Genomic DNA, 23,653 nt, shown 5'->3' with positions numbered 1-23,653 from the left:
GCCACACAGCAGTCAATGACTTCCCCACAGCTGAATAAATTGGCAAACAGATCAAAAAGGGAGGTGAGATAGAAAGTCGCTGCCAGAACAGTGGGCCTGGAACCGTGTTACAGAAACTTCCTATCTTTAGTCTTAAGTTAAGATAGGAAGTGTCTAAGAGAAGTGCCTATCTTATCTCAGGTTAGGAAATCCTAAATACTCAATCCAACATCACTTATCAACTTTTATGTCTGTTACCAAGTAACTGACGCTACTTTTCTCATCTCGCCCAGCTAAACTACTTTGTAACTAGGGCTGTCAATCAAATAATCGCATTAATTAAACACATTTTCTATCTGTGCAAAATTTACCTTAAAGGGAGATTTGTCAAGTATTTCATACTCTTATAAACATGGGAGAGGGCAAATATGCTGCTTTATGCAAATGTATGTATGTATTTATTATTGGAAATCAATTACCAACAAAAAACAATGACAAATATTGTCCAGAAACCCTCACAGGTACTGCATTTAGCATTAAAAATATGCACAAATCCGAACATAGCAAACTGCAGCCCAACAGGCAGCAACAGCTGTCAGTGTGTCAGTGTGCTGACTTGACTATGACTTGCGCCAAACTGCATGTGATTATCATAAAGTGGGCATGTCTGTAAAGGGGAGACTCGTGGGTACCCATAGACACATATCTTGAGGTCAGAGGTCAAGGGACCCCTTTGTAAATGGCTATGCCAGTTTTTCCTCGCTAAAATTTAGCGTAAGTTTGGAGCTTTATTTAACTTCCTTCATGACAAGCTAGTATGACATGGTTGGTACCAATGGATTCCTTAGGTTTTCTAGTTTTCTAGCTTTAAAAATCAGGGCCTAACCCCAATTACCATGTTTATCCAACAGTTAAGATTGGATCTGCAAGTTATAAAGTTTCTGTAATACGGCCTCTGGTGCATAAAAACAGCTCCCGACCTACTAATAAAGATTTCTAAAATGAGATGCTAAAACACAGAAGTCTTACTGGGGTAGTCTTTTCCATCAGGGAAGTAGTACTCCGTGAACTCGACATGAATGGCCGGCATCTCTGGCGGAAGGTACAAGGACTTCTTATTGCAGGAGATCATGGTCTTGGGGCTGGAGCGGCGCTGGTCCGCTGTTGACACCTGCAACACACAAAAAAGACGCAGAAACATCACTAAAAGTCAGCAGTGAAGATGTATGTAGTCTCCAAACATGAAGGTGTGTGTGAGCCAGAGTGTGTCTGTACAGTAAGTGACCTGGTAGATGCTGAAGTCAGCAATCCTGAGGACAACAGAGCTGGACGTGAGCTGGGTCTTGGAGCTCTGAGGGAGAGGAGGACTGAAGGAAGCGCTGGAGGAGGTGTTAATTTTACCTGGAGAGAAAGAAAAAGAGATGGGAAAGATAAAGAAAGAGGAACAAAACTGACAAAGAAGAACACAAACCACTCCAAAAAGGAAACCCCAAAAGGTGTGTATCACCACCGCACCCAGCGCACAGCACACACACCGGGGTACCTGGCTCTAGGCACCAGCAGCACTGGGCCGGAGGCTGTGTGTGTGGGCTCCACTCTAGGAGTCCTCCATCAGCCTCCCTAAGCCCTACTCCTTCTCCTCCTCCTGCTCTCTCTTGACTTCCTAGAGGACCATACACATCGTCCCTAAGGGACACTGGAGGACAGAAAACCCACAAGGATGATGTGTATGTGTGTGTCAGGAGATGCAACATAAATGTACCACCCTGAGGTGTGTGTGTTTACCGTGTTGAGGGGAGCCCTGCGGCGGGGTCGGTCCCGGCTGGTCTCGAACCGCGCTCTTCAACATCTCCACGTTGGACTTGAACTCATCGAGCAGACTCCGGGCCCAGCCCTCTCTGGTCTTGGTGGCCTCGCTGTAGTGCATCCAGTGGGCACAACTGTCACCTGGAGAGGAGGACGAGAGGAGGAGGAAGATTGGTGCAGGTAGTTGTACATACGTCATTTGTTAGATGTGAGTCTTTTGGATTTTGTAGAGAACTGAATATCACCGAGGTGCATCCCAAGGTTCTGCTTACCAAGTTGTGCACCACTGTATGTTATTTCTAAATCATGCACTTTAATTTTTATGAGCCACAGCAACATGTTTTCACCTTTTGAGTCTGTGTGTGTGTCATCGTGGCAAAATGTGGTCCTGAAGACACCTACTGTAGCGGGAACTACCAAGTACTTTGCCGGGTGTTTATATGTCTGCGGACCGATGTTGTCATTGCGATAGCGAACCTTGCAAGATGCAGTCACGAAACCACAGGTGTGAAGTTGAGGTGAAAATGACGGCTGAGTTTGAAGTCAAAACTGTTTGATATGACACAACAGCAATACAACTTGCAGATGTATTGCAGTGAGTTTGTAGTGAGGTTGCAGGAATCCTTTTAATATGTTGGGGTGTCATGGTAACGTATCGTTGCAGGATTCCTACCTGCTCTGTGGAACGGGTAGTAGTCCAGAGTGATGGAGCTGAAGGAAAGCTGCATGGCTCCGCCCGTTATCCTCTTATTGCTCACTGCACGGAGGGAAGACAGACGGAAACATGGTCAAGTTGAAGCTTTTTAGTGAAATGTTGGTGTGCTTATCTCTGTGGTTTAAGAAATGTGCATTAAAAACAAGAAGAGCTTGAGCAGGTGTGTGTGTGTTCATGTAGAGTCAATGTACAGCACATGTTGATACCTTTATCCTTAACGTGGATGTCGTCGCAGATGTGCAGGTCGAGGTGTGTGATCTGGAGGTGGTGGGACGTCTCGCACACGTCGTAGGCGCTGAACAGATTGGCCATGGTCGCGCTCTGGTCGGCTGCCGTGGACGCCTGCTGGGTGCGCACCTGCTTGTCCGAGGGTGGAGCTGATGACTCCTGGTGAAAAGCGCAGATACTATGATTAGTGTGGGAAGTTTTAGATGCGGATGTGTGGTTGTTGATGCTTGTGGTAGTGGTCTTCGTGTCTTAAAGGCTGTTGCTGTATTTAGTCTGTAATATTGTTGCTGGTGGTGGGTTCATGTTTTTAAGGTTAAGGTTTTTTTGTTTTCATGTACATTTTTGGCTTACTGATTCAATCAACAGTTGAATCATGCAATACTCAATTCCTCCAGCAGATGGTGCATCAGATCAAAACTACAGAAAACAGGTTGACCACTGTAAAGCTTTGTGAGACCTGGATATGTGTGAATTTGTGTAGGAGCTCAATATGTAAATTATTTTAAGTGTGTATGTGTTTAAGAAGCAAAAAACTAGGACAGACTTAAAAACATTGAAGGCAAAAGAGAGAGAGACAAAGATGGTGTCGGCAGATAGACGCCAGATGGCAACAGCGGAGTGACACAGAGAGGGGCAGACATGATTTCCATGGACACAAGGACAAACTATCAGACCATGACATAGCTGATCCACAGAGGGTGAAATTGGGGCACAGACAGGGAGAAGGGAAAAAGGGAGACAGAAATCATGAGTAATGTGAAATTTGTCCTCTATATATGGATGAAGTCGCTGTATTTGTGTGTGAGTCAGTCATGTGTGCACCTGGTCCTCCGTGGCCATGCTCTTCCTCTGCTGCGCCGACTTCTCCATGGCCTCGCTGAGAGACTTGGCATACTGCACCATGGCTTTGAGCTGGGAGTCGGTCAGCACCCACAGCAGGTCGTCCAGGACCAGAATCAGCTTGGAGGCCACCACGTTACAGTCCTTAATCTGTATCGGGTTAGTTGGTACACACATGCATTATGCAGGTGGCAGTAGCCTGAGAGCTCCAATTAATGTAACATGACACTCGTAGGGAAATTCTCTTATTGTGTGAGGTATTTGTTTATAAGCGGTCGGGATAAACCTCTGACTAAACACTCTCAGTCCAACACTTGAAGCACACATTACATATTCTTTATCAGGTAAATCACAAAGAAAGGGCGGGTGGTTTTAACTTTGCTGTGGGGTGGAAACAGGCAGTCAAAAAATAAACTGCGGATCCCAGGATTTAGCTACAAATGAAGTTGAAAAGAAGATTAAAGCAGGTCATGAACTGCCGCACTGAGCTAGAGTCTGGATCAGGAGAACTCAACAAGGAAAATAACAACGCAGCACAAATTACTGACCAAATGTACGGATAAAGTTAGATTCACCATCTTTTATGAATCTGACCAAGCATCTCCTTTAATTCGGCAAACACATAATCTACTAAAGAGCATGTGTTAAAAGTATTATTTTATTTATATCCAAGTATTCACCCCTCTTTTAACCAGACACCACCGTGTTTCTCGTTAACTGGACGGAGAGGAAAAGCAGTCCGGCAGCGAGAATGACATTCTCTCTTCACAAACACTGCTTTGATACAACACAGCGCTTTCTATAGTTACTGTGGTGTGTTCCTGATTTTAGCAGCTTCTCCCTCATCAACTTCTCGGGGAACTTCATTTGAATTTATTATAATTTTGTGTTGTTTTTTTTATTTTGAATGCCTCTTGGCGTCTCCCGTGCTGCAGTACCACTCTCTGCCTGAAATGTTGCTAAAGCACCGGTGGGGGCGCTGTTTTACCAAAATTGCAAATATCACTAAAACCAATTGGTTGGGGGAAAAATATAAAAATCCTATTTTAATGAAAAGTGAGAACGCTTCATCCCTCCAGAGGCCATGCTAATCTTCTCTAGTCTGTAATAAATGCTTCATTCAGCAGTTCTGTAAAAGCCTGAAGAAACAAATGGCGTTAATTACTTTCACAGACCTCACACAAATAGTCTTTGTGCGCATTCTCCTACACTACATTTAAACTCCACATCTCCAAAACAGACATTAGTAGTGTTTTTGTTTAAAAGCACACTAGCCATTTAATGAATCACTGGTGTTGGCCCTGCAGCCTGTGAGGCCACACAGAGGGATTATTGTTCACAGTGGAAAAGACACGACAGTCTGGGTTTCAAGCTTGGTCCATCAAATATTTCATAAAGTGAATGAATCTATTAAAAGGATGTTTGATGACTGACCCGTCTCTTGAGAGTGACTCTGATCTTGGACTGGTTGGTGATGAGGCGAATGGGGGCGCTCAACATCTCATGCTCGGCGCTCTGGATGGCGTCAGCCTCGATACGGATCATCTGCCAGCTGATCTCCTTGAACGTCAGGATCTGGACCAAAACATAAAGAGAAACTATGAGTGACACAACATCCTAGTAGTCTTTGGAATAAAAAGAATAAATGAACACGGACCTCTCCCCTCTGAGGGTCCTGGATGCGGGTGAATCGCAGGTCACTGATGCTCCAGCTGGTGTTGACGCTGTAGACCTGCAGCTGGGAGAGCTCGAAGGAGGCGTTAAAGGCCTTGGCACTGATCCTGATGACGATGGAGTTGATGGACAGTGAGATCCCCTCTACCACCTTCTCAGCAAAGCCATATTCACTACATGGGACACAGACAGGTGGAGTGAAAGTTACAGTAGGTAAACAAGGTGATAAGTAGTGCTTAGCAAAAGGGGGCAATACGTTACTACTAGTCTGTACTGTAAGCAGATTTAGTTTGAACATAATTACAAGTTAAAATACTTTAAATATGACACTAAACCTACAAAGACACGGATTGTTAACCCTTGTGTCTCACTTTAAAAAAGCTGCTATGATTAAAAACTGCCATAAAATATTATATCTTATTATTTTCCACTTTCACAGAGTTAAAACTTTTAACCAACTTCAGTCCTGATCATAACTACAAAATATTTATTCATTTTCAGAATTTTAACCCTTTCAATGTTAGTTTGTTTACATAATGCCACGGTTGTTTTTTTTATTTAAAAAAAAATAATACTTTTTTAAAATTATTTAAAATTATTTAAAATTATTTTAATGGGTTTCAATGGGGACATGTTTGTCCTTAAGGGTCTGAGAGTGTCTGTATTTTGACTACACAGTTTATTATAATAACTCACACTCTTGCCAAAATGTATGCCATATGAATTAATACAACCAAAATGATCGAAAAATTAAAAAGTAAATACCAATAAATGTCCCTAGTGAGGCAAAAGGGTTAAGTCAGTGGTTTTCAAATTTTTTTCAGTCATGTCCCCTTTTGGAGCTCCCCAGATTTAGAAAACACAACTTACGTTTTCTTTTCACACAAATTTTACGATAAATTTTATTGATCACATGCAGAGAAATATAAGTATCACAGCAGCAAATCAGTAAAATAAAATAAAGTATTAAATACTATAAACACCATCATAGAATGTGATTACAAAGTGCACTTTAAATGGGTTACTGTTGTGCAAATGAAAAATACAGTTTAACATGCACCCAAAGAGGTTGTTTTTGACACAAAAGACAAGAGGATCTCCTGTTATAGTACCAGTTTCGTCTGGCATGTTGGCTTGATGAGCATCACCTGTTTTGCTATTGTGTACTTAACATGTCATTTTGATGTCCGAATACATTTTGCAGTTCGTCACTCAGTACTGTACGGTGAACTCAGTGCTCAATACTCTTCACCCAAATGCAGATAATTTAGGAACAACAAGTAAAAAAGAAACATCCACAGTGCTCACCTTTGTCCTGACGCTGTTGCTATGGGAGACGGGCCATTGGCGGGGCGGGGCTCATCACAGGTGCTCATCTCCATCACCACTTTATCCAGAGTCTGCAAGTAAGTCACAGGGTTAACTTCACGACCAACAACCAACGTCTCCTTTTAATGATTTTCTGTGGTAGTCTGCTGTCGTAGCTTTGTTATCACCCACCCAACATACGTTTTTCGTCGTAGCACTTCTCTTTTAAATGATTATTGACAGGAATATTGTCATGCTTCTTTGGCCATTTCCATCAACCTATTTACTACTGTTTTGTCTTAATGTTTGTCATCTATTCTGCACCTCATTCTAGTGTTTTCTTCATCGTAAGATAAGCGTCTCAGTCAGCCGATTGCGATGTTAAACTGGAAAAGTTTGAGATATAGATTTGCAGTGCGGCTCAATTGATAAAACAGGTTGCTGCCGCCCGTTTAGCCCTTTGCCACTGGAGATGTGGAGGCCGCCTACATATTGTTCGCAGCCTGTCTAGCGAAATAAAACGCCTTTGGAAACCCATGAATTACACCGCGGCTATTCTCAAATTAATAAAACTCTCGACACAACAAGCCTTTCATCTCTGTACGTACCACCTTCAGGCAGTAGCCGCTCTCCCTTTTCACACCGTTATATAATATTTCCTGGCTATTGTTGGTGCTGTGATAACATTGTGTTCTACAGTGTAGTGACTAACAGCAGAATCAACAACGTGCTATTGTGCTACCGTTTAATATAATGGCCTTGTATTATGTTCTCCTGATAATCATGCTAAATGTGTAATGAATAGTTGCGATGGTTTTGTGTTCCCCTGATAGGTTTGTTGTAATATCTTATATAATAAATAAAAAATATGTTGCGAAACACCAGATGCTGGAGTATATATATGAGGACTGAGAACCACATGCAACATTCAGGGTTTTGTGCAGACGAGAAAATGGAGCGTGTGTTCCTCCTGTTGCTGACGGTTTCCAGCAGCCTGTGCGCTGGGAATTACAGCCACCTGGGGACTGGGACCAGCATGGCGGTCTGCCAACCTGACACCTGCGCCCTGCTCAGCGAGGTGGCAGCCATGGGGGAGAAGCTGGCAGCCATGACGCAAACGCAGAGCACGCTCGAGCGAAACCTCGGTGCAATGATGCAGAAAACGGCCACCGTCGAAGCCAGCTTGCAGACGTGCAAAAGCCAAATCGAGGAGCTGCGGAAGATCAACCAGGCTCAGGACGAGCAGCTGAAGGCGCTCGTAGGCGTCAAGTCCGCGAGCGCGTCGAGGATGGCTTTCACCGCCGCTTTGGGAACCTCGGCGGGCCCGTTTGAACACGACACGCCGCTTCAGTATCAAAGAATCCTCTCCAACATCGGCAGCGGCTACAACCCCGCCACCGGCATCTTCACGGCCATGGTGCGGGGTATGTACTACTTCAGCTACACCATGTACAACAACAACTCGGGACAGCCCAACTCGGTGGTGTCCCTGATGATGAACAGCCAGAAGATGGTGTCCACCTGGGACACGGTGGGCGACGTAGGCCACGACAGCGCGACCAACGCAGCGGTGGTGCAGCTGGAGGCCGGGGACAGCGTGTTTGTGAAGATCTACGCGAACAGAGTGCTCTACGATGACGGAAATTACTACAACACCTTCAGCGGCTTCCTGCTCTTCACCTTGTGATGAACTACGACATTTAACATGTGATGGACGATAAGTAAATCACGCAGGAGTACAGGTGGTTAATTACATTGTAAAACACATATTATATTTGGAATTATTGAAGATTCAATGACAGTAAATGTGGAAAGAAAAACGTCTCTATGATCTGTTTTGATTGTGTGACCAATGGGTGTAGAGCTTACCAGAGAGATTGGGTGAGTCTTCAACTTTGTCCATGGTATCTGTGAATGAAACAAGAGCAGTGGCTTAGTCTTTCAGCAAGCATTATGCCTTTTAGTGCTCCCAAAATGCTAAACTAAATTACCATTCAATGGGAAGTACAAATCAAATTAAATGCAACTGAACTGCACAGAATTAAATCAAGTCAAAACAGCGGGCGAGGCAGCTCAGAGCTGGAGGAAGAAAAAGAAATCAATGAGTCTAGACTGACTGGCAGTTCGCTCCATTCAGCTCCAGAGCTCCATTAATCCTCAACATGCAGCCTCTTGATTCAAGTCCGTGTCAAATTATATAGCAAAAGAGATTAAACGCTCGTGTTCACTCGCAGCTTTTTCCACACAGAGCGACTCGTTCTTTGAGACGTCGTAAATCAAGAATCAAGGATTTGCCGCACTAATTGAATTGGAGACACATATTATTCGCCTCTGCTAGGAGGAGCCAGTAGGGGGCGTCAGCTCAGGCCTTGTCACTTTGAGTCACCAGAGCAGAAGTATTTATTGCACTTAACATCAGCGTGTGTACTTTTATTCCCTTTTAATTTGTTTGTGACCTTCAGTCGTTTATAATGTAGAGGTGAGAGTGTTGCTCCTCTGTAACAGGAAGACACAAAGAAACAGAAGGGGAAGTGAGATATACATCTCTGTTCTCGTTTTTTTTTTCCCCCATGTTTAACGGCAAACACCACAATGAATGCACTTTGGAGGTTTCAATTCAACGGCTCCACTGTTCACTGAGAAATATGATGCTCCATATACACACTGATAATAAAATGATGTGGGTAATATAGTTGCAGCACGATGACAATGACACAGCAAAATAAGTTGAGACACTACGTATTTCAAGCCAGCAGACCAATTAAGAGAAAGACAGCAAAGGACGGGTAGTGACCAACAAAACAAGATGACAGATGTGTAAAGATAGGGTTGAGAAAACGAACGAGGGGAAGAACGGAGATAAAAAAAAAATGAGGTGGAGGAGGAGGAAAAGAAAAGGTGGACCTTGGTCAGAATAAAAGTCCAGTCACGACAGAAATGACTGTACGCGGCTCCATTCACTGTTTCCAGGGTGTGTCAGAGTCTGCTCTGATACATGGCACTTGGCTGATGACCGTGACCACGTCGGGGGCGTCTGACAGCTCCAGCTGAGTGTGTGTGTGTGTAGTGCAAAGAGTCGTTGGGAGTGTACATGATAGGTGTTAAAAGGTATCTACGCTGTGTCTTGATTTAGTGAGATCAGTAACAATCTTCTCATCCCACTACCTGCCAGAGAGTGAATAAGCATATTTCCCAAAATGTCCAACTATCCCTTTAATCCCTCACCCTGATGGCGGCCTTGTTGCATTCCACGCGGTTGATGGCGAGCCAGGTGGGCAGGTCCAGCAGGCTCTGGAGAACCTCCTCGTCCAGCTCCAGGTTGGTCAGCTGACCCTCCCCCTTCAGCGTGCTCAGGTTGATCTTGTCCGGCGACAAGTTCTTAGCAAACCTGCGAGAACACGGATGAGAAGAAGAAGAAGTGCAGCTTTGAGCAGGGGGAATATTTATAGAAACAGGTTCTTGGCAAAGAGACGGGCTGGACAAACAAACCAAAACTGTTAGACTCGGAGTACTGAACGGGAACAGAGGGGGGTCTGTCCATTCCAACACACACACACACACATTGCTTTTTCAAATTCACGATTTTAAATATAGCTTGTCATGAATATCAGACAATATACAGTATTTTCTTAAACAAGTCAAAACCATTCATTTCAGAGTGAATTATATTTATAAACAAAACCCACGTCTTTTTAATAGCACACTCAAAAACAAGCCTATAATTTAAGGTTATACATTGCTGTTGAAGTCATACTATGAGACTATTAACCAGCTACAAGTTTGAAAATAAATATCTGCATTTAGAAAAGTATGTTTTTCTCTTCATGTAAGCCAGTGGTTCCTAACCTTTTCCCAAAAGGGACCCCTTTTCTATCATTGAGTAAACTGACGACCCCTGACTAAGGGACATATTTCATATATTCAATGTATAACAATAAAGGTACAAGCTTTACAAGGTACCAAGCTTTAAAAATAACAATTTCATTTAGTTTTCTTCGCATAAATGACTGCAATCCTGAGGTATAGGACAACTGTATATTAAAAAAAAAAGTTGTCATACACCCCTTAAAATCAAGAAGGCCTCACGCCCCTCTGTGAAGCTTTGGCGACCCCAGGTTGGGAACCAGTGATGTAAGCTCTGTTGTTGTTGTAGTACTTGTTTGTTTCGTTTCCATGGTTGCCGCTTAATCTCATAATGACAGGGAGAAGAGAGGCTCAAGGTACAGAGAGTTTTAATAAGCTACAATATAGAGAGGATTTATGGACAGGATGGTACAGTGGGAGGTGAGGGGAAAAGTCCTCGGTCTGACACTATATTATATGTCGGCGCTCAGGAGTATAAGGAGTTTGTGAGATCCATGCTGGACAGAATGTGTGTGTTCACAGAAAAGGACATCGTGTACTCTGTATCCGACGATAAGGTGCCAACACTCTCCGTTAATTAAAACTTATGAGCCTATATTGATATTTATAACCTCTTTGGGAAATGCTGTGTGTGTATATACAGTATAATAGGGTCTCTGTGTGCTGAGGTGATTCTGTGTGTTTAGTCTATTTGCTCTTTTGCGTAAATAGCCTCGAACACACAAAAACTCAGTGTCCATGACCTAAGTGTTTTTCTGCCCACGCTCGCCGTTTGATTATTAGTTAATAGTTAGCAGAGTGGGCAGATATACTAAATGGACTATTGACCTGTGCATCTCTGCAGACCGGTCTAAAGGAATCCCTTAAAACAGGGGGTAGTATTGATTTCACATTCTCGAGCTGTCAAGAGTCACACAGCCTTGTGACATGTAGAGGTGCAGAATACCCCTCCTAATTGTAGTCTACATTATGTTTGAACTCCAAGAAAACAGCCACTGTGGTTTACAGTCATGCAACAATGCAGTGAAATAATGATATTCAATAGCTACAGTAAAGCACTAGATCTAAACTAGTAGTGTTAAAACTCACTTTTAAAACACACACATACAGCACAGGTAGGCTTAATCTTGTTACCTAGCTAATCTGACACACACACACTTGCAGTGTGTCTATCTGTAATTAGGGTCAGATCAAAGCTCAGAGTTTCACAACTAACACACATTACTGACAGAGTGACCTGATTATCATGGGCAAAGCTTTAGTATTTTATTGCCCTACTAACTTATATATACGCTGTGAGGAATGTGTGAAGCTTGTGCTCAAATCACAACAGCGCTGGATGGGTATCATTTGAAATTCTTCAACTTCGGTGGCGATAGAATACCGGATTTTTGGCCCTGATACCATAACGATGCTTATTTTTGGGTGGCGGAGTCTCATCTTTCCAAATGATTTCCAAATATGATTATAGATAGTATTTTTTTCATGATACACTTTACGTTTTTAGGACATGTTTGCGTTTATTTGACGGAGACAGTAGAGACTAGAGAGGTGACAAGAAATAAGGGGGATTATTATATGCATATCTGACCCCCTTTAAACCATTAAAATGTGTCTCGTATCCAGATTGTATCTTGATATGATTTAACCTGATTACATTTACATCTGGTAGTGTCCACATTGAGATCCGATCGCTCTGAAAAGGGCCGAGAAGAAGGCTGCTTACATACAGGCTTGTAGCCAGGCACTGCTGAAGGGGCGGTGCGTAATGCGCAGACACATCAGCCTCAAAACGCCGCCGTTTAGGAGGGAAGGGGGGGAAGACTTTGATCGAATATCAAATAAGGAAGCACCGTTTAAATTTTTTCTCTCCCGATACCAATTCTGAAACCTAAACTCAGGATACCTGCTGATACAGAGTACCAATCCGATCCCTGTGCTTTCACTTCCCCAAATTTGAAACCTGCATACTGTACCTCACTGTGTGTAATTCAATGTAATAATTTGTATGTGAGAACATTCACATGTTGAACATGAGACCAGGGATTGCTGTGGTCCTAAAAACCGAGCCAGTAGCCCACCGTGACTGAGTTATATATTTTTTTGTCCTCTTAAAGTAGTAGTTGCGACTGTGCAGATGCATAACCCATTGATAGCATTCAAGATTTTATGTATATTGTGATGTGTTCTTTATACTATGACAGTTTTCCTAAAATGTGATTTTAAAAAATTGTAATACATCGCCTTCCTTACTATATCGCAAATATAATATAAAATCGTAACCCCTGTATCGTGTTATGTATCGTATCGCCAGATTCTTGCCAACACACAGCCCTACTCTCAATACTGAAATCAAGTCACAGATGCAGCAAGAAGACCATTTGCAGTCATCAAAACATGGTGATGTATGATTATGGAGCCTCTCAGTAACTGGATATTTTCAGGGAAACAAAAGGTTTTTTGTTCTGATGGTCGCACTGATGGAAGACATGGCAAGGTGCACAGAGACTCTCAGTATCTGCAGTGTGAAAGAAACTGTGCCCCGTGAGCAATGCTTTTATGATTCAGCTGCCCATGTTTGTCAAAAATCCTGCTTCTTTCCGACTGAAACACCTTCTCCTCGCTGTGTGAGATTTCTGCTCTAATTCAACGTGTAACCTGTGAATTATTCAGCGGTGTGGTAGAGGGAACAAGACAGAAAAACAAACTCTCTCACAAACAAAAACACAAGAAATATTATGCGCTCGCATACACACATATACGGAGACAGAAAACACAGTCTTGTCTCTGAGAGGTGGGTTGTTGTTGCTGGAGCGTCTCAGCCGTGTGAGCAGTGAAATATTCATTCCTTCTGCTGATCAAGTATCAAGCAGCTAGCCAGCTAGCTTCGCCCCGCTCCTTATCTGGCGTCTCCGTCTCCCCTGGGCCACCTCTCGCTTCCTCTCCCCGTCTTCCAAAGTCATAAATAAACCAACGCTGTAATAATGGGTTGTTGACGCGCTGTCTAATATCAAGGGCTCCTAAATAAGCTAAATTACACATACACATCCTACTTGTTACTGAGAACAACAGCAAGGAGCAGAGGGTATTAAGTTCACACACAGTCATCTCTCCCCCATTCATCTGCTCCTCTCTCGCCATCAGACCTTATTCCAGTCAGCAGGGCCGAGCTCACCGGACCAAATCCAGGCCCATAAAGAGATCGGGACTAGTTACTGGCTGAAGACAGGGTCCTGTCAGATGCAAGATTAACCACTCAACAGTGAAAAATCCATGCCCAGATTCCTCTCTGTAAAAGTTAGATTTTAAAGGAACAGTGTGTAACATTTCGGGGGATCTATTGGTAGAAATGGAATACAATATTCATAGCTATGTTTTCATTAGTGTATAATCACCCGAAACTAAGAATTACTGTGTTTTTCGTTAGCTTAGAATGAGCCGTTTATATCTACATAGGGGGCGGTTGAAACTGTGGTAACGTGAGATGAAACTCTGGTGTTTGTTTGACAACAGCTGCCATTTTGGACTGAAAACACTTCAACACAGGCCATTTTTGGTAGGTAACGCCAGCCGCCGTCTGACTTCCGTTGCTGTTAAAGTAGCGTTATTATGGTATGGATGACCTTTTGAGCGAACGGCGTTACCACAGTTGGCGGCTCACGTTACCTCAGTCTTGGAAAGGGAGGTAAGTGAGCGGATGGGTACCATGTTGGTTGCAATCACTAGATACTGCCAAATCCTACACGCTGCACCTTTAACCCGTTACTCATGTACCGTCTCTGTTAAGGGAGAAGTTTTAAAGAGAGATGGATCATTATAAATGAATTATGTTGAAATAAACGTACTTATCAAAAACATAGATTTGTGTCTAAATCAACTTATATAAGTCTGAAACAGTAGACTGATCTTGCAACGTTTTCCCTTAACCACAAACACACCGAGAGCAGACTTTAGTCCGCCTTCTCTTTTATGCTGATGTCTGTGGATCCTGTGAATGGAAAACAGAGGCACTTTTTCCTGCCCTGATGGTGCGTTTCATGACGCAGCCTGATGACATCAGTGCCAGCAAGAGAGGAGCCTGAGGGAAGACGGCCAGAGTGACTCAGACAACCGGCTTGTTTTAGCAACCAAGACTACGGCAACATGGAGAGAGAGAGAGAGACATAAATAAAGAGAAAGAGAGACGCAGAAACTAAAAGACAAAAGGAGAAAGAAATAGAGGAGACATCCTCTGGGCACTCCTCTGGGATTTAGGAGTGTAGTTTTGCCAGAAAAAAAAAGGGATCTGGGACGTTACCACGTTCTTTCCTGCCAAGCAGCAGGCTTTGGCTCCATAACAAAAAATGGAGAATGTGACATTTAAATTGGCCTCTAAATCCTTCACTAGCCCGTTCAGTGTCAACAGCAGCGTGTAATGAGTATCAAGGCACTTTATTCACTTAGAGACCAGCTGAAACAGCCACGGAAGTGTTCAAGATGCCTGTGGTACATGTGGCACACTAAGACAATCCAACAAATTGTCCCTAAAAACCATCAGTTCATCTGTTTAACATGGTGGTGGTCAACCTACGTCATTGTAAAACAAGCCTCTCTAATGTTTTATATTATGAAGCAAGTTCAAAACGTAATCCAATATCTCAAAATATATTTGTATTAGCTCTTTTCGAGGTGTTCTTTATTACACTCCTGTTAGAGGCCAGCAGCACTGCAATGTTTTGCAGGCTGACTGCCTTCAGGTCTAAAAATAACAATCACCCACGTGTGAACCTTTTTTAATTACTCATTTCCGTTGTGTAACATCTTTACTCAATATTCACATTCAGTAATATCATCTTGAGGAACTTCGTGTTGAACTTTATTTGAAGGTGGGTAACATGAACCGCTTACAACTTTATCATCTGACTCACTTGCTTTTATTTTGTTTTTCAAGAGAGCATATAACAAAGTCCAGGTGTCTTTATTGTCAAATCTTTCCGTTCTTTTATTGGTGTAGCTATAAAAATAAAAGTTATTTGATCGAGGGTTAGCAAATGCCAAGGCTGTTGGTTTGGTTTCAGAAGTGCAATAAAGCCAGAAGTATTTCAACCAAAAAGTAAATTCTACTTTCAGCATTTATACATTTATAAAAGTCCAGTAAGTAATATATTATGATGAATTTGGTTATTGTGCTTTTCATAATAAAAGGCAATTTAACAAACAATGATGTAAACTGCTCAAAATTACATTAAATTACTCAATTATTTGTTTTTTTCTTGTAAATTTACCACTTTATAATCTTCAAATTTTAAAGTTTTTTTAACATAATATATTGTTAGCAATGGTAAGAGTATATATATCATGCATATATATCAAGAAAGAGCACAAACATGTTGATGTCTAAACCTTCCTGCTTTATGATTCTGCACACTGTTCTGATATTGAAGCTCTTTGAAACATGTTTCTTGCGGAAATATATGCTGACGGACAAAAAACACATTATGCAGCCCTAACAGAACAGTTATTAAAAAGACTTGCGTCATCTCAAAGTTATCATCAAGAGGGATTATGTGAATTACTTTCCAGGCTACATTCCAGCACAAGTGCAAAGACACACACATCTACAGTTGTACACAAACTCCTCAAAAAACACCTACCCACCCACACACACACGTCAACAGGGACAACAATTCAACAACAACAACGCGCTGAGGCAACCTCTCAAAGTGAAGCGAGTTTATATCGGCAGCTCAGGCCCCAGAGTCCTGGAATATTCATGACCCCGTGGAGAGACGGCTCAAAGCTCGGCGTGAAGGAGAAAACAATCCACGACGCCGGTTACACCACAGCGGAGGATGCCAACTAAGGCCTAGAGGGACCCTGGTCAAATGTCACACCTACAAAATCACACACACACAAGTACTTCACAGCTACACACTGATGAGACACCCACAGCCAGGCACTCAGTCGTGACTCATGCCATAATAGCCTTCCCACCAGCGGCGAGTCCATAACACTGGGAGTAGTGGAGTTCATCACTGTGGTGCATCATCATCATCACGCAGCTACTGCAGCATGGAGAGAGTCAGACCAGAAGAGATGATCATGATGACAAACAGCAACAGCAGAAATGGACTCATCTCTCACACCGCAATGGGCACTAAACCTCGGAACAGACGTGTTATATGTGCACATAATGGATGGATAGCACGTTCGGAACACTGGTCTTCCAATCCCTTCAGCTGACTCAAGAGTTGAAAATAGTTCCCTAAACTAACCCGTCTCCTCTTTGCTGATTGGAAATGTAATGGATGAAATTCTTGTAGGATCAGTTGGCGGTCCTTTTTAGTTGAAGCCCTCCCACTGACAGGATGAAAACTGAGTATTGGACTTGAATGCTACACATTCACCATTAAAACCTAAAAAAAAGGAGAGGAGAGGTGAGCGAGGTTATGCTCCAACAATCGTGTCAACTCCCCTATAACTCCCCGACTTAACCCCAAAATGGACCTCGCATACCAGCCTGAATATAAGCCTAATCTCCAGGTCAGGAACTCTCTCCATTAGAAAGCTAAACTAATGATAATCTTTTCATTCTCAGGGGTTCATTGTGGGTACGTTTGTCTATCAGCAGCTTTGTCTTATGCACATCGAGCAAATCTCCCTCTACCACTCAATGTTTCCACATTCCCCTGTGACTGAGGATGTAATTGATGACGTCTGCAGCTTACAGGACTGTTGTGCTGCAGTCTTGTGACATTAATAAGCAGCCATTTACTCTAGAATCAGGATGGCATGGGTCATTTCAAAGTACAAAGACATTATGAGGAACCCCAAATGTTATAAATAAGAGAGAAACAACGGTGTGTGTGACATTTTTTGGTTCCTTCAAAACAAAAATAAACTCTTGTGACATTACTTTGGATGGCTTTTGGGGAGGACGGATATTTTCATCTAGCTAAAACAGAAAGGACACTCAGAATATATGCGTGATTATTAACTGATAACTCGATCAACTATATTAGATAATCAATCAATTGATTTAAGTCATTCTTTGAGTTGAATCAAGCTTTGAAAATGTGACGATCTGCTGCTTTCCTCTGCTTTAAATCGTTGTCAAATTGAATATCTTTGGATTATGAACAGTTTGTCAGACGAAAACAAGATGTGAACATGCCACCTCGAGCTTTGGGAAATTGCCTTTTAGCATTTTAACGCACATTTAATCGAGAAAACAACTGATTTATCATGAAAATTATCGACAGATTAATCAGCAATTAAAATAATTGTTCCGTTGCAGCCCAAATGCATTTATTTAGTGTCAAAGTAAGGAAATAGATAGTGGGTTTAACAAGTTTTTTGCAGCTAACAAACAGATGGTAAACAGTTAGTAAACAGGAGCAAAAGTAGGAAAGAGGGAAGAAATTAGACAATCCAAGTCTCCGTTTCTCTCACAAGACCAGTCATTAACAGAATAGTTTGAGTCTCGTTCTCCAACCTACTAACCTCCACGTGAAAGCAAGACAAACTCTCTTTTGGGGGAACAAAGTATAATACAAAGTCTAAATGTGCTTAGCCATTTCTTCATCCATGTATATTTGTGTGTGCAATAGGATCTCGCTCCGTCTGGCTGTGGGCCAGGGTCCTGTCGATAATCTAAACCTGTCTGTAACGCAGACAAACACACACCTTGTCATCTAATCACTCCCAGGGGGCTACCAACCTGAGCTCGACCTTCTTCATCAATACACTCTCACGTTAGGAAAACAGTAACAGAACAACTCAACCATGTCACTTAATATTAATAAACTCATCCTTGCCCGAAAAGTCACAAACAATGCTTCTTGTAACAGTACACATTGTACCAAAAAAAGGCCCTCTCAACTAGTTTAATATGTCATGCATGCCTCGGTGCACATGTCTTGGCCAGAGGAGGAACAGCCATTGCAGACTTCTGCGTCAGTGAGCTGGAAAGATGGTGGTGGTTCACTACGACAGGCTCGTCCTGGTCACATTCGTGTGTCCTCTGCAACCGAGCTCACATGTTGACACCCACAACATTACCTGTAGCTGTGTAAGCACACCTAGAGTACAGCAGCGTATGTGAATAATAAAGCCGACGAGGCAGAGCCAACCAAGCGTGCATCATATACTCTACTGTATTAGCAGACGTGCAGTGGAGTATAAGGTGATGCTGATTTGGCTTTGTGACACCAGCACTTTTAGCGTGACATCACTACACCGAACGGCGAGGGATTGGCTGACAGGTCAGCTTCTGTTCAGTGCCAGACCAATGAGGCCAGGACAAAGAAGATCAGATGACAAAGCCCAAAGACGGATGACATCACTACTCTTCCGGCCATTTCCTGTCAATGTTGATGCTAATGCAGCTGAGGGCATGCACAGTCATGTGCAGAAACACACACACACACACATATAGGATACACAACGTATAGTACTAGGACAACAAAGGGCATGCCACTCATTCATAGGCTGTGTGTTGCAGACAAATGGCAGTGTGTAAGGGTGTGAAGGACAAAGCCATCCTAAACACTAATAAGGTATTAACAAGTGAGTAACTAATTCATCACAACTGAATCATCACAAAGACTTTTCTCGCCAATCACTTTCAGCTTTTCTTTCTCTTCAAGAACACAAGCTGGTCCACCTGCGTACTGATGAGCTGTTCAAAGACTTAGTCATCTCGCTATGTGAGCTGCAATATAAATGTGACAGCTGTCATTACTTATACTCCGTGTAAGCGCTGTCAGCCTTTGAGTTGATCATTACTATTCTGTTTGGAGGTGCTCTGTTAGATCAGTAGCAGGTTAGTACAGGAAGGAAAACTCCAAGTTCTGCATCTGGAACAAAACAAGGAAGTAGTCCATTGAAAGTCCCATGAGAGACAGTGGAAAAGACTAAATAATACATGTAAAGTGGGTCGAGCTGCCCATAACAGCACGGCAAAAAACAAATTAACAATAAATGGGGCCTTGGTGGCACCATTAAACACATCCTGAACCAATATTAAGCTCATTTATCTCTAGATGCATAAAAGGGTGCTTACTAGGGATGCACCGATACCGAATCAGGCAAATACTGACTCAAATAGCTGGATCTGATATTAGTGACAATGGGCTCAATCTATTCAATTCAGTTATATGTTTATATACTATATACTATATACATTATAGACTGGAATTTTAATTCCTGTTTAAGTTTTGACCAATTTGTGGCTGCAATAAAAAGCTTTACGCTTGAATTGTAATTCTTGTAAAAAAAATTACCAAGTTGCTGGTGTACGATTTATTATTTGAATAATAAATAATAATAATTAAAATGATAAATATGTATATCTATGTATTTATTTGTTATATTTTGTTTTACAAAGTTAGGAAAGTGATGTTTAAGTCAAGCCTGATGTTGCCTTATACATAAAAGAACGATCCCAGTCACTTCCACAAAGTGAGGCTTATTAATTAAACACTGGTATCGGATCGGTACCCAAAGCCCAGGTATCACTATTGGTATAGTGACTGAATATGGTGCATCCCTAGTGCTTACCGGTGTTACACCAAAATCTGTGACGGCAGGGAGCCAGCAATACATGAAGTCACCATTTCTGATGCCAGAAAGTGTGACCCCACTGTACCTGTATAAGAAATGAGGCAAATATGTGACAAAAAAACTAAATGGTTAAAAACATAAATGTATTTTAGTATTTATTTTTTTTAAATTTAAAGATATATTCAAAAAACTCTAAAAGAAAAGATTGGTACACAGTGGGGGTCACACTTTCTGACGCCAGCCAGTCAGAAATGGTGACCTTATGTGTTGCTGTCACAGATTTCGCTGGTCCCACAAAAAGCTGTCAATAAATGTCTGATTAAAGCTCTACATCAGGGCTGCCCAAAGTGGGGCCCGCGGGCCAAAGTTGGCCCGCCATCAGGTTTGATTTGGCCCGCCAGATGTTAGCAAATTCTTTCTTTTTTATTAAAAGACCCAACCGACTTTACTGTCTTTTGGAGGCCGTACCAGGCTCGGGTTTATGGTTAGAAGATAGTGGCATAATATGAAACTAGAAAACATAAGGACTCCATTATACCAATCATGTCATGTTAGCTCGTCAGGAAGGAGGCTAACACTCTAAAGTTTGGCTAAATTTTGCTGGGGAAAAACTGGAATGGCCATTTGTCAAGGTGTCCCTTGACCTCTGACCTCAAGATATGTGACTGAAAATGGGTTATATGGGTACCCACGAATCTCCCCTTTACAGACATGCCCACTTTATAATAATCCTATGCAGTTTTGGGGAAAACATGCAGTTTTTTTAATGCAGTATACATGGGAACTTGGGATCCTAGTACCATTTTGCATCTTAACAATACAATACAATACAATACAATACAATACAATACAATACAATACAATAGGTGTTTAATTTTGGCCGGTGGCCCTCCATTGAGTTCCAGTTTTGGCCCCCCAAGGGAAAAGTTTGGGCACCCTTGCTCTACATGATCTTGTGTCGTGTGTTGAGGGTCCATGTTGACTATGTGATATCTGATAGGGAGGCCCAGTGGTGACAAGACCAGATAAGCAGGGTTTAAACCTAAACAAACCTAGAGCACCCCCCCCACCCCCCCTTATAACTCTGCATTCACAACTATCAAAATATCATATTAAAGTCTAATTATCTCATAAATATGTAGATGTATGTTGCAGACAGTGTGTTTATTAGCTACCAGTAACTTGGGAGGATGGTTTTTACTTTTAGGGGAAGGAAGAACAGATTGGTACACAGTGGGGTCACAACGGTGACCTTATGTGTTACTGTCACAGATTTCGGTGGTCACAGTTTTCGGTGTAACGCCAAAAAAAGCTGTCAAAAAATGCCTGATTAAAGCTCTACATGATGTTGTGTGGTGTGCTGAGGCTCCATGTTGACTATGTGATATCTGATAGGGAGGCACAGTGGTGAGAAGACCAGATAAGCAGGGTTTAAACCGAAACAAACCTAGACCTGCCTTCACAATTATCAAAATATCAGTGTCAAATTAAAGTCTAATATCTCATAATTATGTGATTTATGTTGCAGACAGTGTGTTTTATTAGCTACCAGTAACTTGGAGGATGGTTTTGCCTTTAGGGGAAGGAAGAAAAGATTTTCTGACGACAGCCAATCAGAAATGGTGACCTTATGTGTTGCTGTCACACAACCTAGACCCCCCTTAACTCACCCACTTCACAAATATCAAAATATCATATTAAAGTCTAATTATCCCATAATTATGTGATTTATGTTGCAGACAGTGTGTTTTATTAGCTACCAGTAAATTGGAGGATGGTTTGCCTTTAGGGGAAGGCTGAGATTGTTATTATAAACAATCTGTTTCAACCACTGGACTGGTTCAACCTGCTAAAGCAACAGAGTCACACACAGAGGGATTAGCCCTTCACCGGCTAGCAGGTTAGCATGCTAGTTAGCATGTTAGCTAGTTAGCCACGTCAGTGAGGGTTGCCTGGAAACGCCTCTGACAGCCTGACAGACATCACCGCTCAGCACTGACCTGGAGAGATGCTTCAGGATCTGCTTCTTGATGAGTCCAGCCATGGTAATCCCGGTATCCTAGAGAGCCGGTAGTCGGTGTTAGCTATAGCCTGGCTAGCCTCTAACTAGCTCCACTCGAGAGGTATAAACACAGCAGCTCAAATAATCATCCCCCGGATCAAGTCTTCATCTCTCGCTTCATTCTCTGCGAAAACGAGGCAGTTTTTGGGGTGTAAAGAAGGCATTTCAGATAGTCCGAGTGACATCACGTTAGGCCATGTCGAGCAGAGACACTGATAAAGCTCCTAAACCCGATCCAGGACCAGATATCTCTCTCTGCAATATCATATAAACGGGACTAACACCTGGACAGCAGAGCGTCGGTAGGGCGAAGCAGCGTCTCTGTTGTCACGGCGGCGAGGCGGGGCGTCATGGTGCGTTCAGGCTCTGCTGGGAAACACCTATACTTAGAGATGTGGATTAGATAGATTAGATAGATAGATAGATAGATAGATAGATAGATAGATAGATAGATAGATAGATAGATAGATAGATAGATAGATAGATAGATAGATAGATAGATAGATAGATAGATAGATAGATAGATAGATAGATAGATAGATAGATAGATAGATAGATAGTAACTTTATTGATCCCGAGGGAAATTCAAGTTTCCAGCATCACAGTTCCATAGTGCAAAACATGTTAGTAAAAAGGCAGTAAAAAAGTTAGTAGTGCAAAGTACAAAAAAAAATATCCGATATAAAAAAACAAGGAGATAAAGAAAACTGTTAAAACTGAATATAGTGCAGAGTAACTCCAGTAGCTTACTCTATGAAAGTGCACTGTGTGCATTATTATCTGGGGTAAAGGTATTTATATTTATATTTATAAGGATACCCCCTTTTTTTTAGAGGGGTAGGGGTGGGGAACAGGGGATGTTCATGAGTAGATAAAAAGTCATCATCTGAAAGCTGGGAACCTGAAGATTAATTTGAGATGCAGCTCAGCATTGTGTCAACTTGTGCTAGTCATAAATAAGAAATTAAAGGGACTGTTTGTAAGAATCAGAAATGCTTGTAAACAGCGACACCTGTGGCCGTTAAGTCAACGAAAGTCAGTGTCGGGTTCGCACTTGTGCTCGTTCTAAATAGACATGAACGAGCATCGCTCAAAACAGTGAGGCGACACACATCAGCTAAAACCACAATATCACTCTATATTTCACCTGCCTGGCAGTAATGTTAGCTGACCCGACGAAGGTCTCTCCATGAATCAATGCTGAATCCCAGTGTTGGCTTTTACTACTTCAGCCTCTCGACCGCGGTCAGAGGGAACAGAGAAGACATCGGAGTTTTGGTCTGAGACGATAACGTTTCTCGCTGCGGAGCCCTGTCACTTCACAAGACACGGGAAACCTCTGTTGGTCTGGAGGAGCTGCAGCAGTTATTTCTGCACAAACGTCCATTCACTAGATATTCTCAGAGCTACGAAGTCGTCTGCAGTGTGTAGTGTGCGTGCATGCAAGTGAGGTGGAGCGAGCTGAGTGAAGGCAAGCAGGCAGGCAGAGGAGCAGAGTACAGCAGAGACTCCGGTCCTGGAGACCAAAGCTACGGTCTCCCCCGCGTCCTCCGACCGCGGCCAACACTATTTAACAGACGGGCTTCACTAGATATAACTTTGCGGTTTTGGTGCTTCCATGTAGTTTGTGTTGG

The 23,653-nt window shown here is 42.4% G+C and overlaps 2 protein-coding genes across 9 annotated transcripts in view; one reads left to right on the top strand and one right to left on the bottom strand.

Annotated features, from left to right (window-relative positions):
• Window positions 1-22,362, bottom strand: part of bltp3b (bridge-like lipid transfer protein family member 3B) — a 35,556-nt gene extending 13,194 nt beyond the window's left edge. For 2 of the 8 annotated variants that reach the window (XM_074625186.1, XM_074625187.1), the window contains exons 1-12: window positions 21,958-22,362; window positions 9,776-9,938; window positions 8,420-8,458; window positions 6,551-6,642; window positions 5,226-5,415; window positions 5,003-5,143; window positions 3,551-3,718; window positions 2,707-2,887; window positions 2,459-2,542; window positions 1,765-1,926; window positions 1,265-1,380; window positions 1,009-1,150 (exon numbers count right to left, since the gene is read on the bottom strand). In XM_074625186.1, the coding sequence (XP_074481287.1) occupies window positions 1,009-1,150; window positions 1,265-1,380; window positions 1,765-1,926; window positions 2,459-2,542; window positions 2,707-2,887; window positions 3,551-3,718; window positions 5,003-5,143; window positions 5,226-5,415; window positions 6,551-6,642; window positions 8,420-8,458; window positions 9,776-9,938; window positions 21,958-22,001 (1,522 nt within the window). In that variant the 5' untranslated portion in view covers window positions 22,002-22,362. Of the gene's footprint in view, window positions 1-1,008; window positions 1,151-1,264; window positions 1,381-1,522; window positions 1,676-1,764; window positions 1,927-2,458; window positions 2,543-2,706; window positions 2,888-3,550; window positions 3,719-5,002; window positions 5,144-5,225; window positions 5,416-6,550; window positions 6,643-6,742; window positions 7,540-8,419; window positions 8,459-9,775; window positions 9,939-21,957 lie in introns of those variants that run through there. The other 6 variants (XM_074625189.1, XM_074625190.1, XM_074625194.1 and 3 more) reach the window with 5 other exon arrangements.
• LOC141761667 (complement C1q-like protein 2) lies at window positions 7,506-8,237 on the top strand. Its single transcript, XM_074625195.1, has one exon. The coding sequence runs from the start codon at window positions 7,587-7,589 to the stop codon at window positions 8,235-8,237; it is 651 nt and encodes a 216-aa protein (XP_074481296.1). The 5' UTR covers window positions 7,506-7,586.
• Window positions 22,363-23,653: the final 1,291 nt, after the last annotated feature.

The sequence above is a fragment of the Sebastes fasciatus genome, chromosome 23 (genome assembly GCF_043250625.1).
Source record: "Sebastes fasciatus isolate fSebFas1 chromosome 23, fSebFas1.pri, whole genome shotgun sequence".
Taxonomy (NCBI): Eukaryota; Metazoa; Chordata; class Actinopteri; order Perciformes; family Sebastidae; genus Sebastes; species Sebastes fasciatus.
Note: the sequence above shows the minus strand (reverse complement) of the source record. Positions and strands in the feature narration are given on the sequence as shown.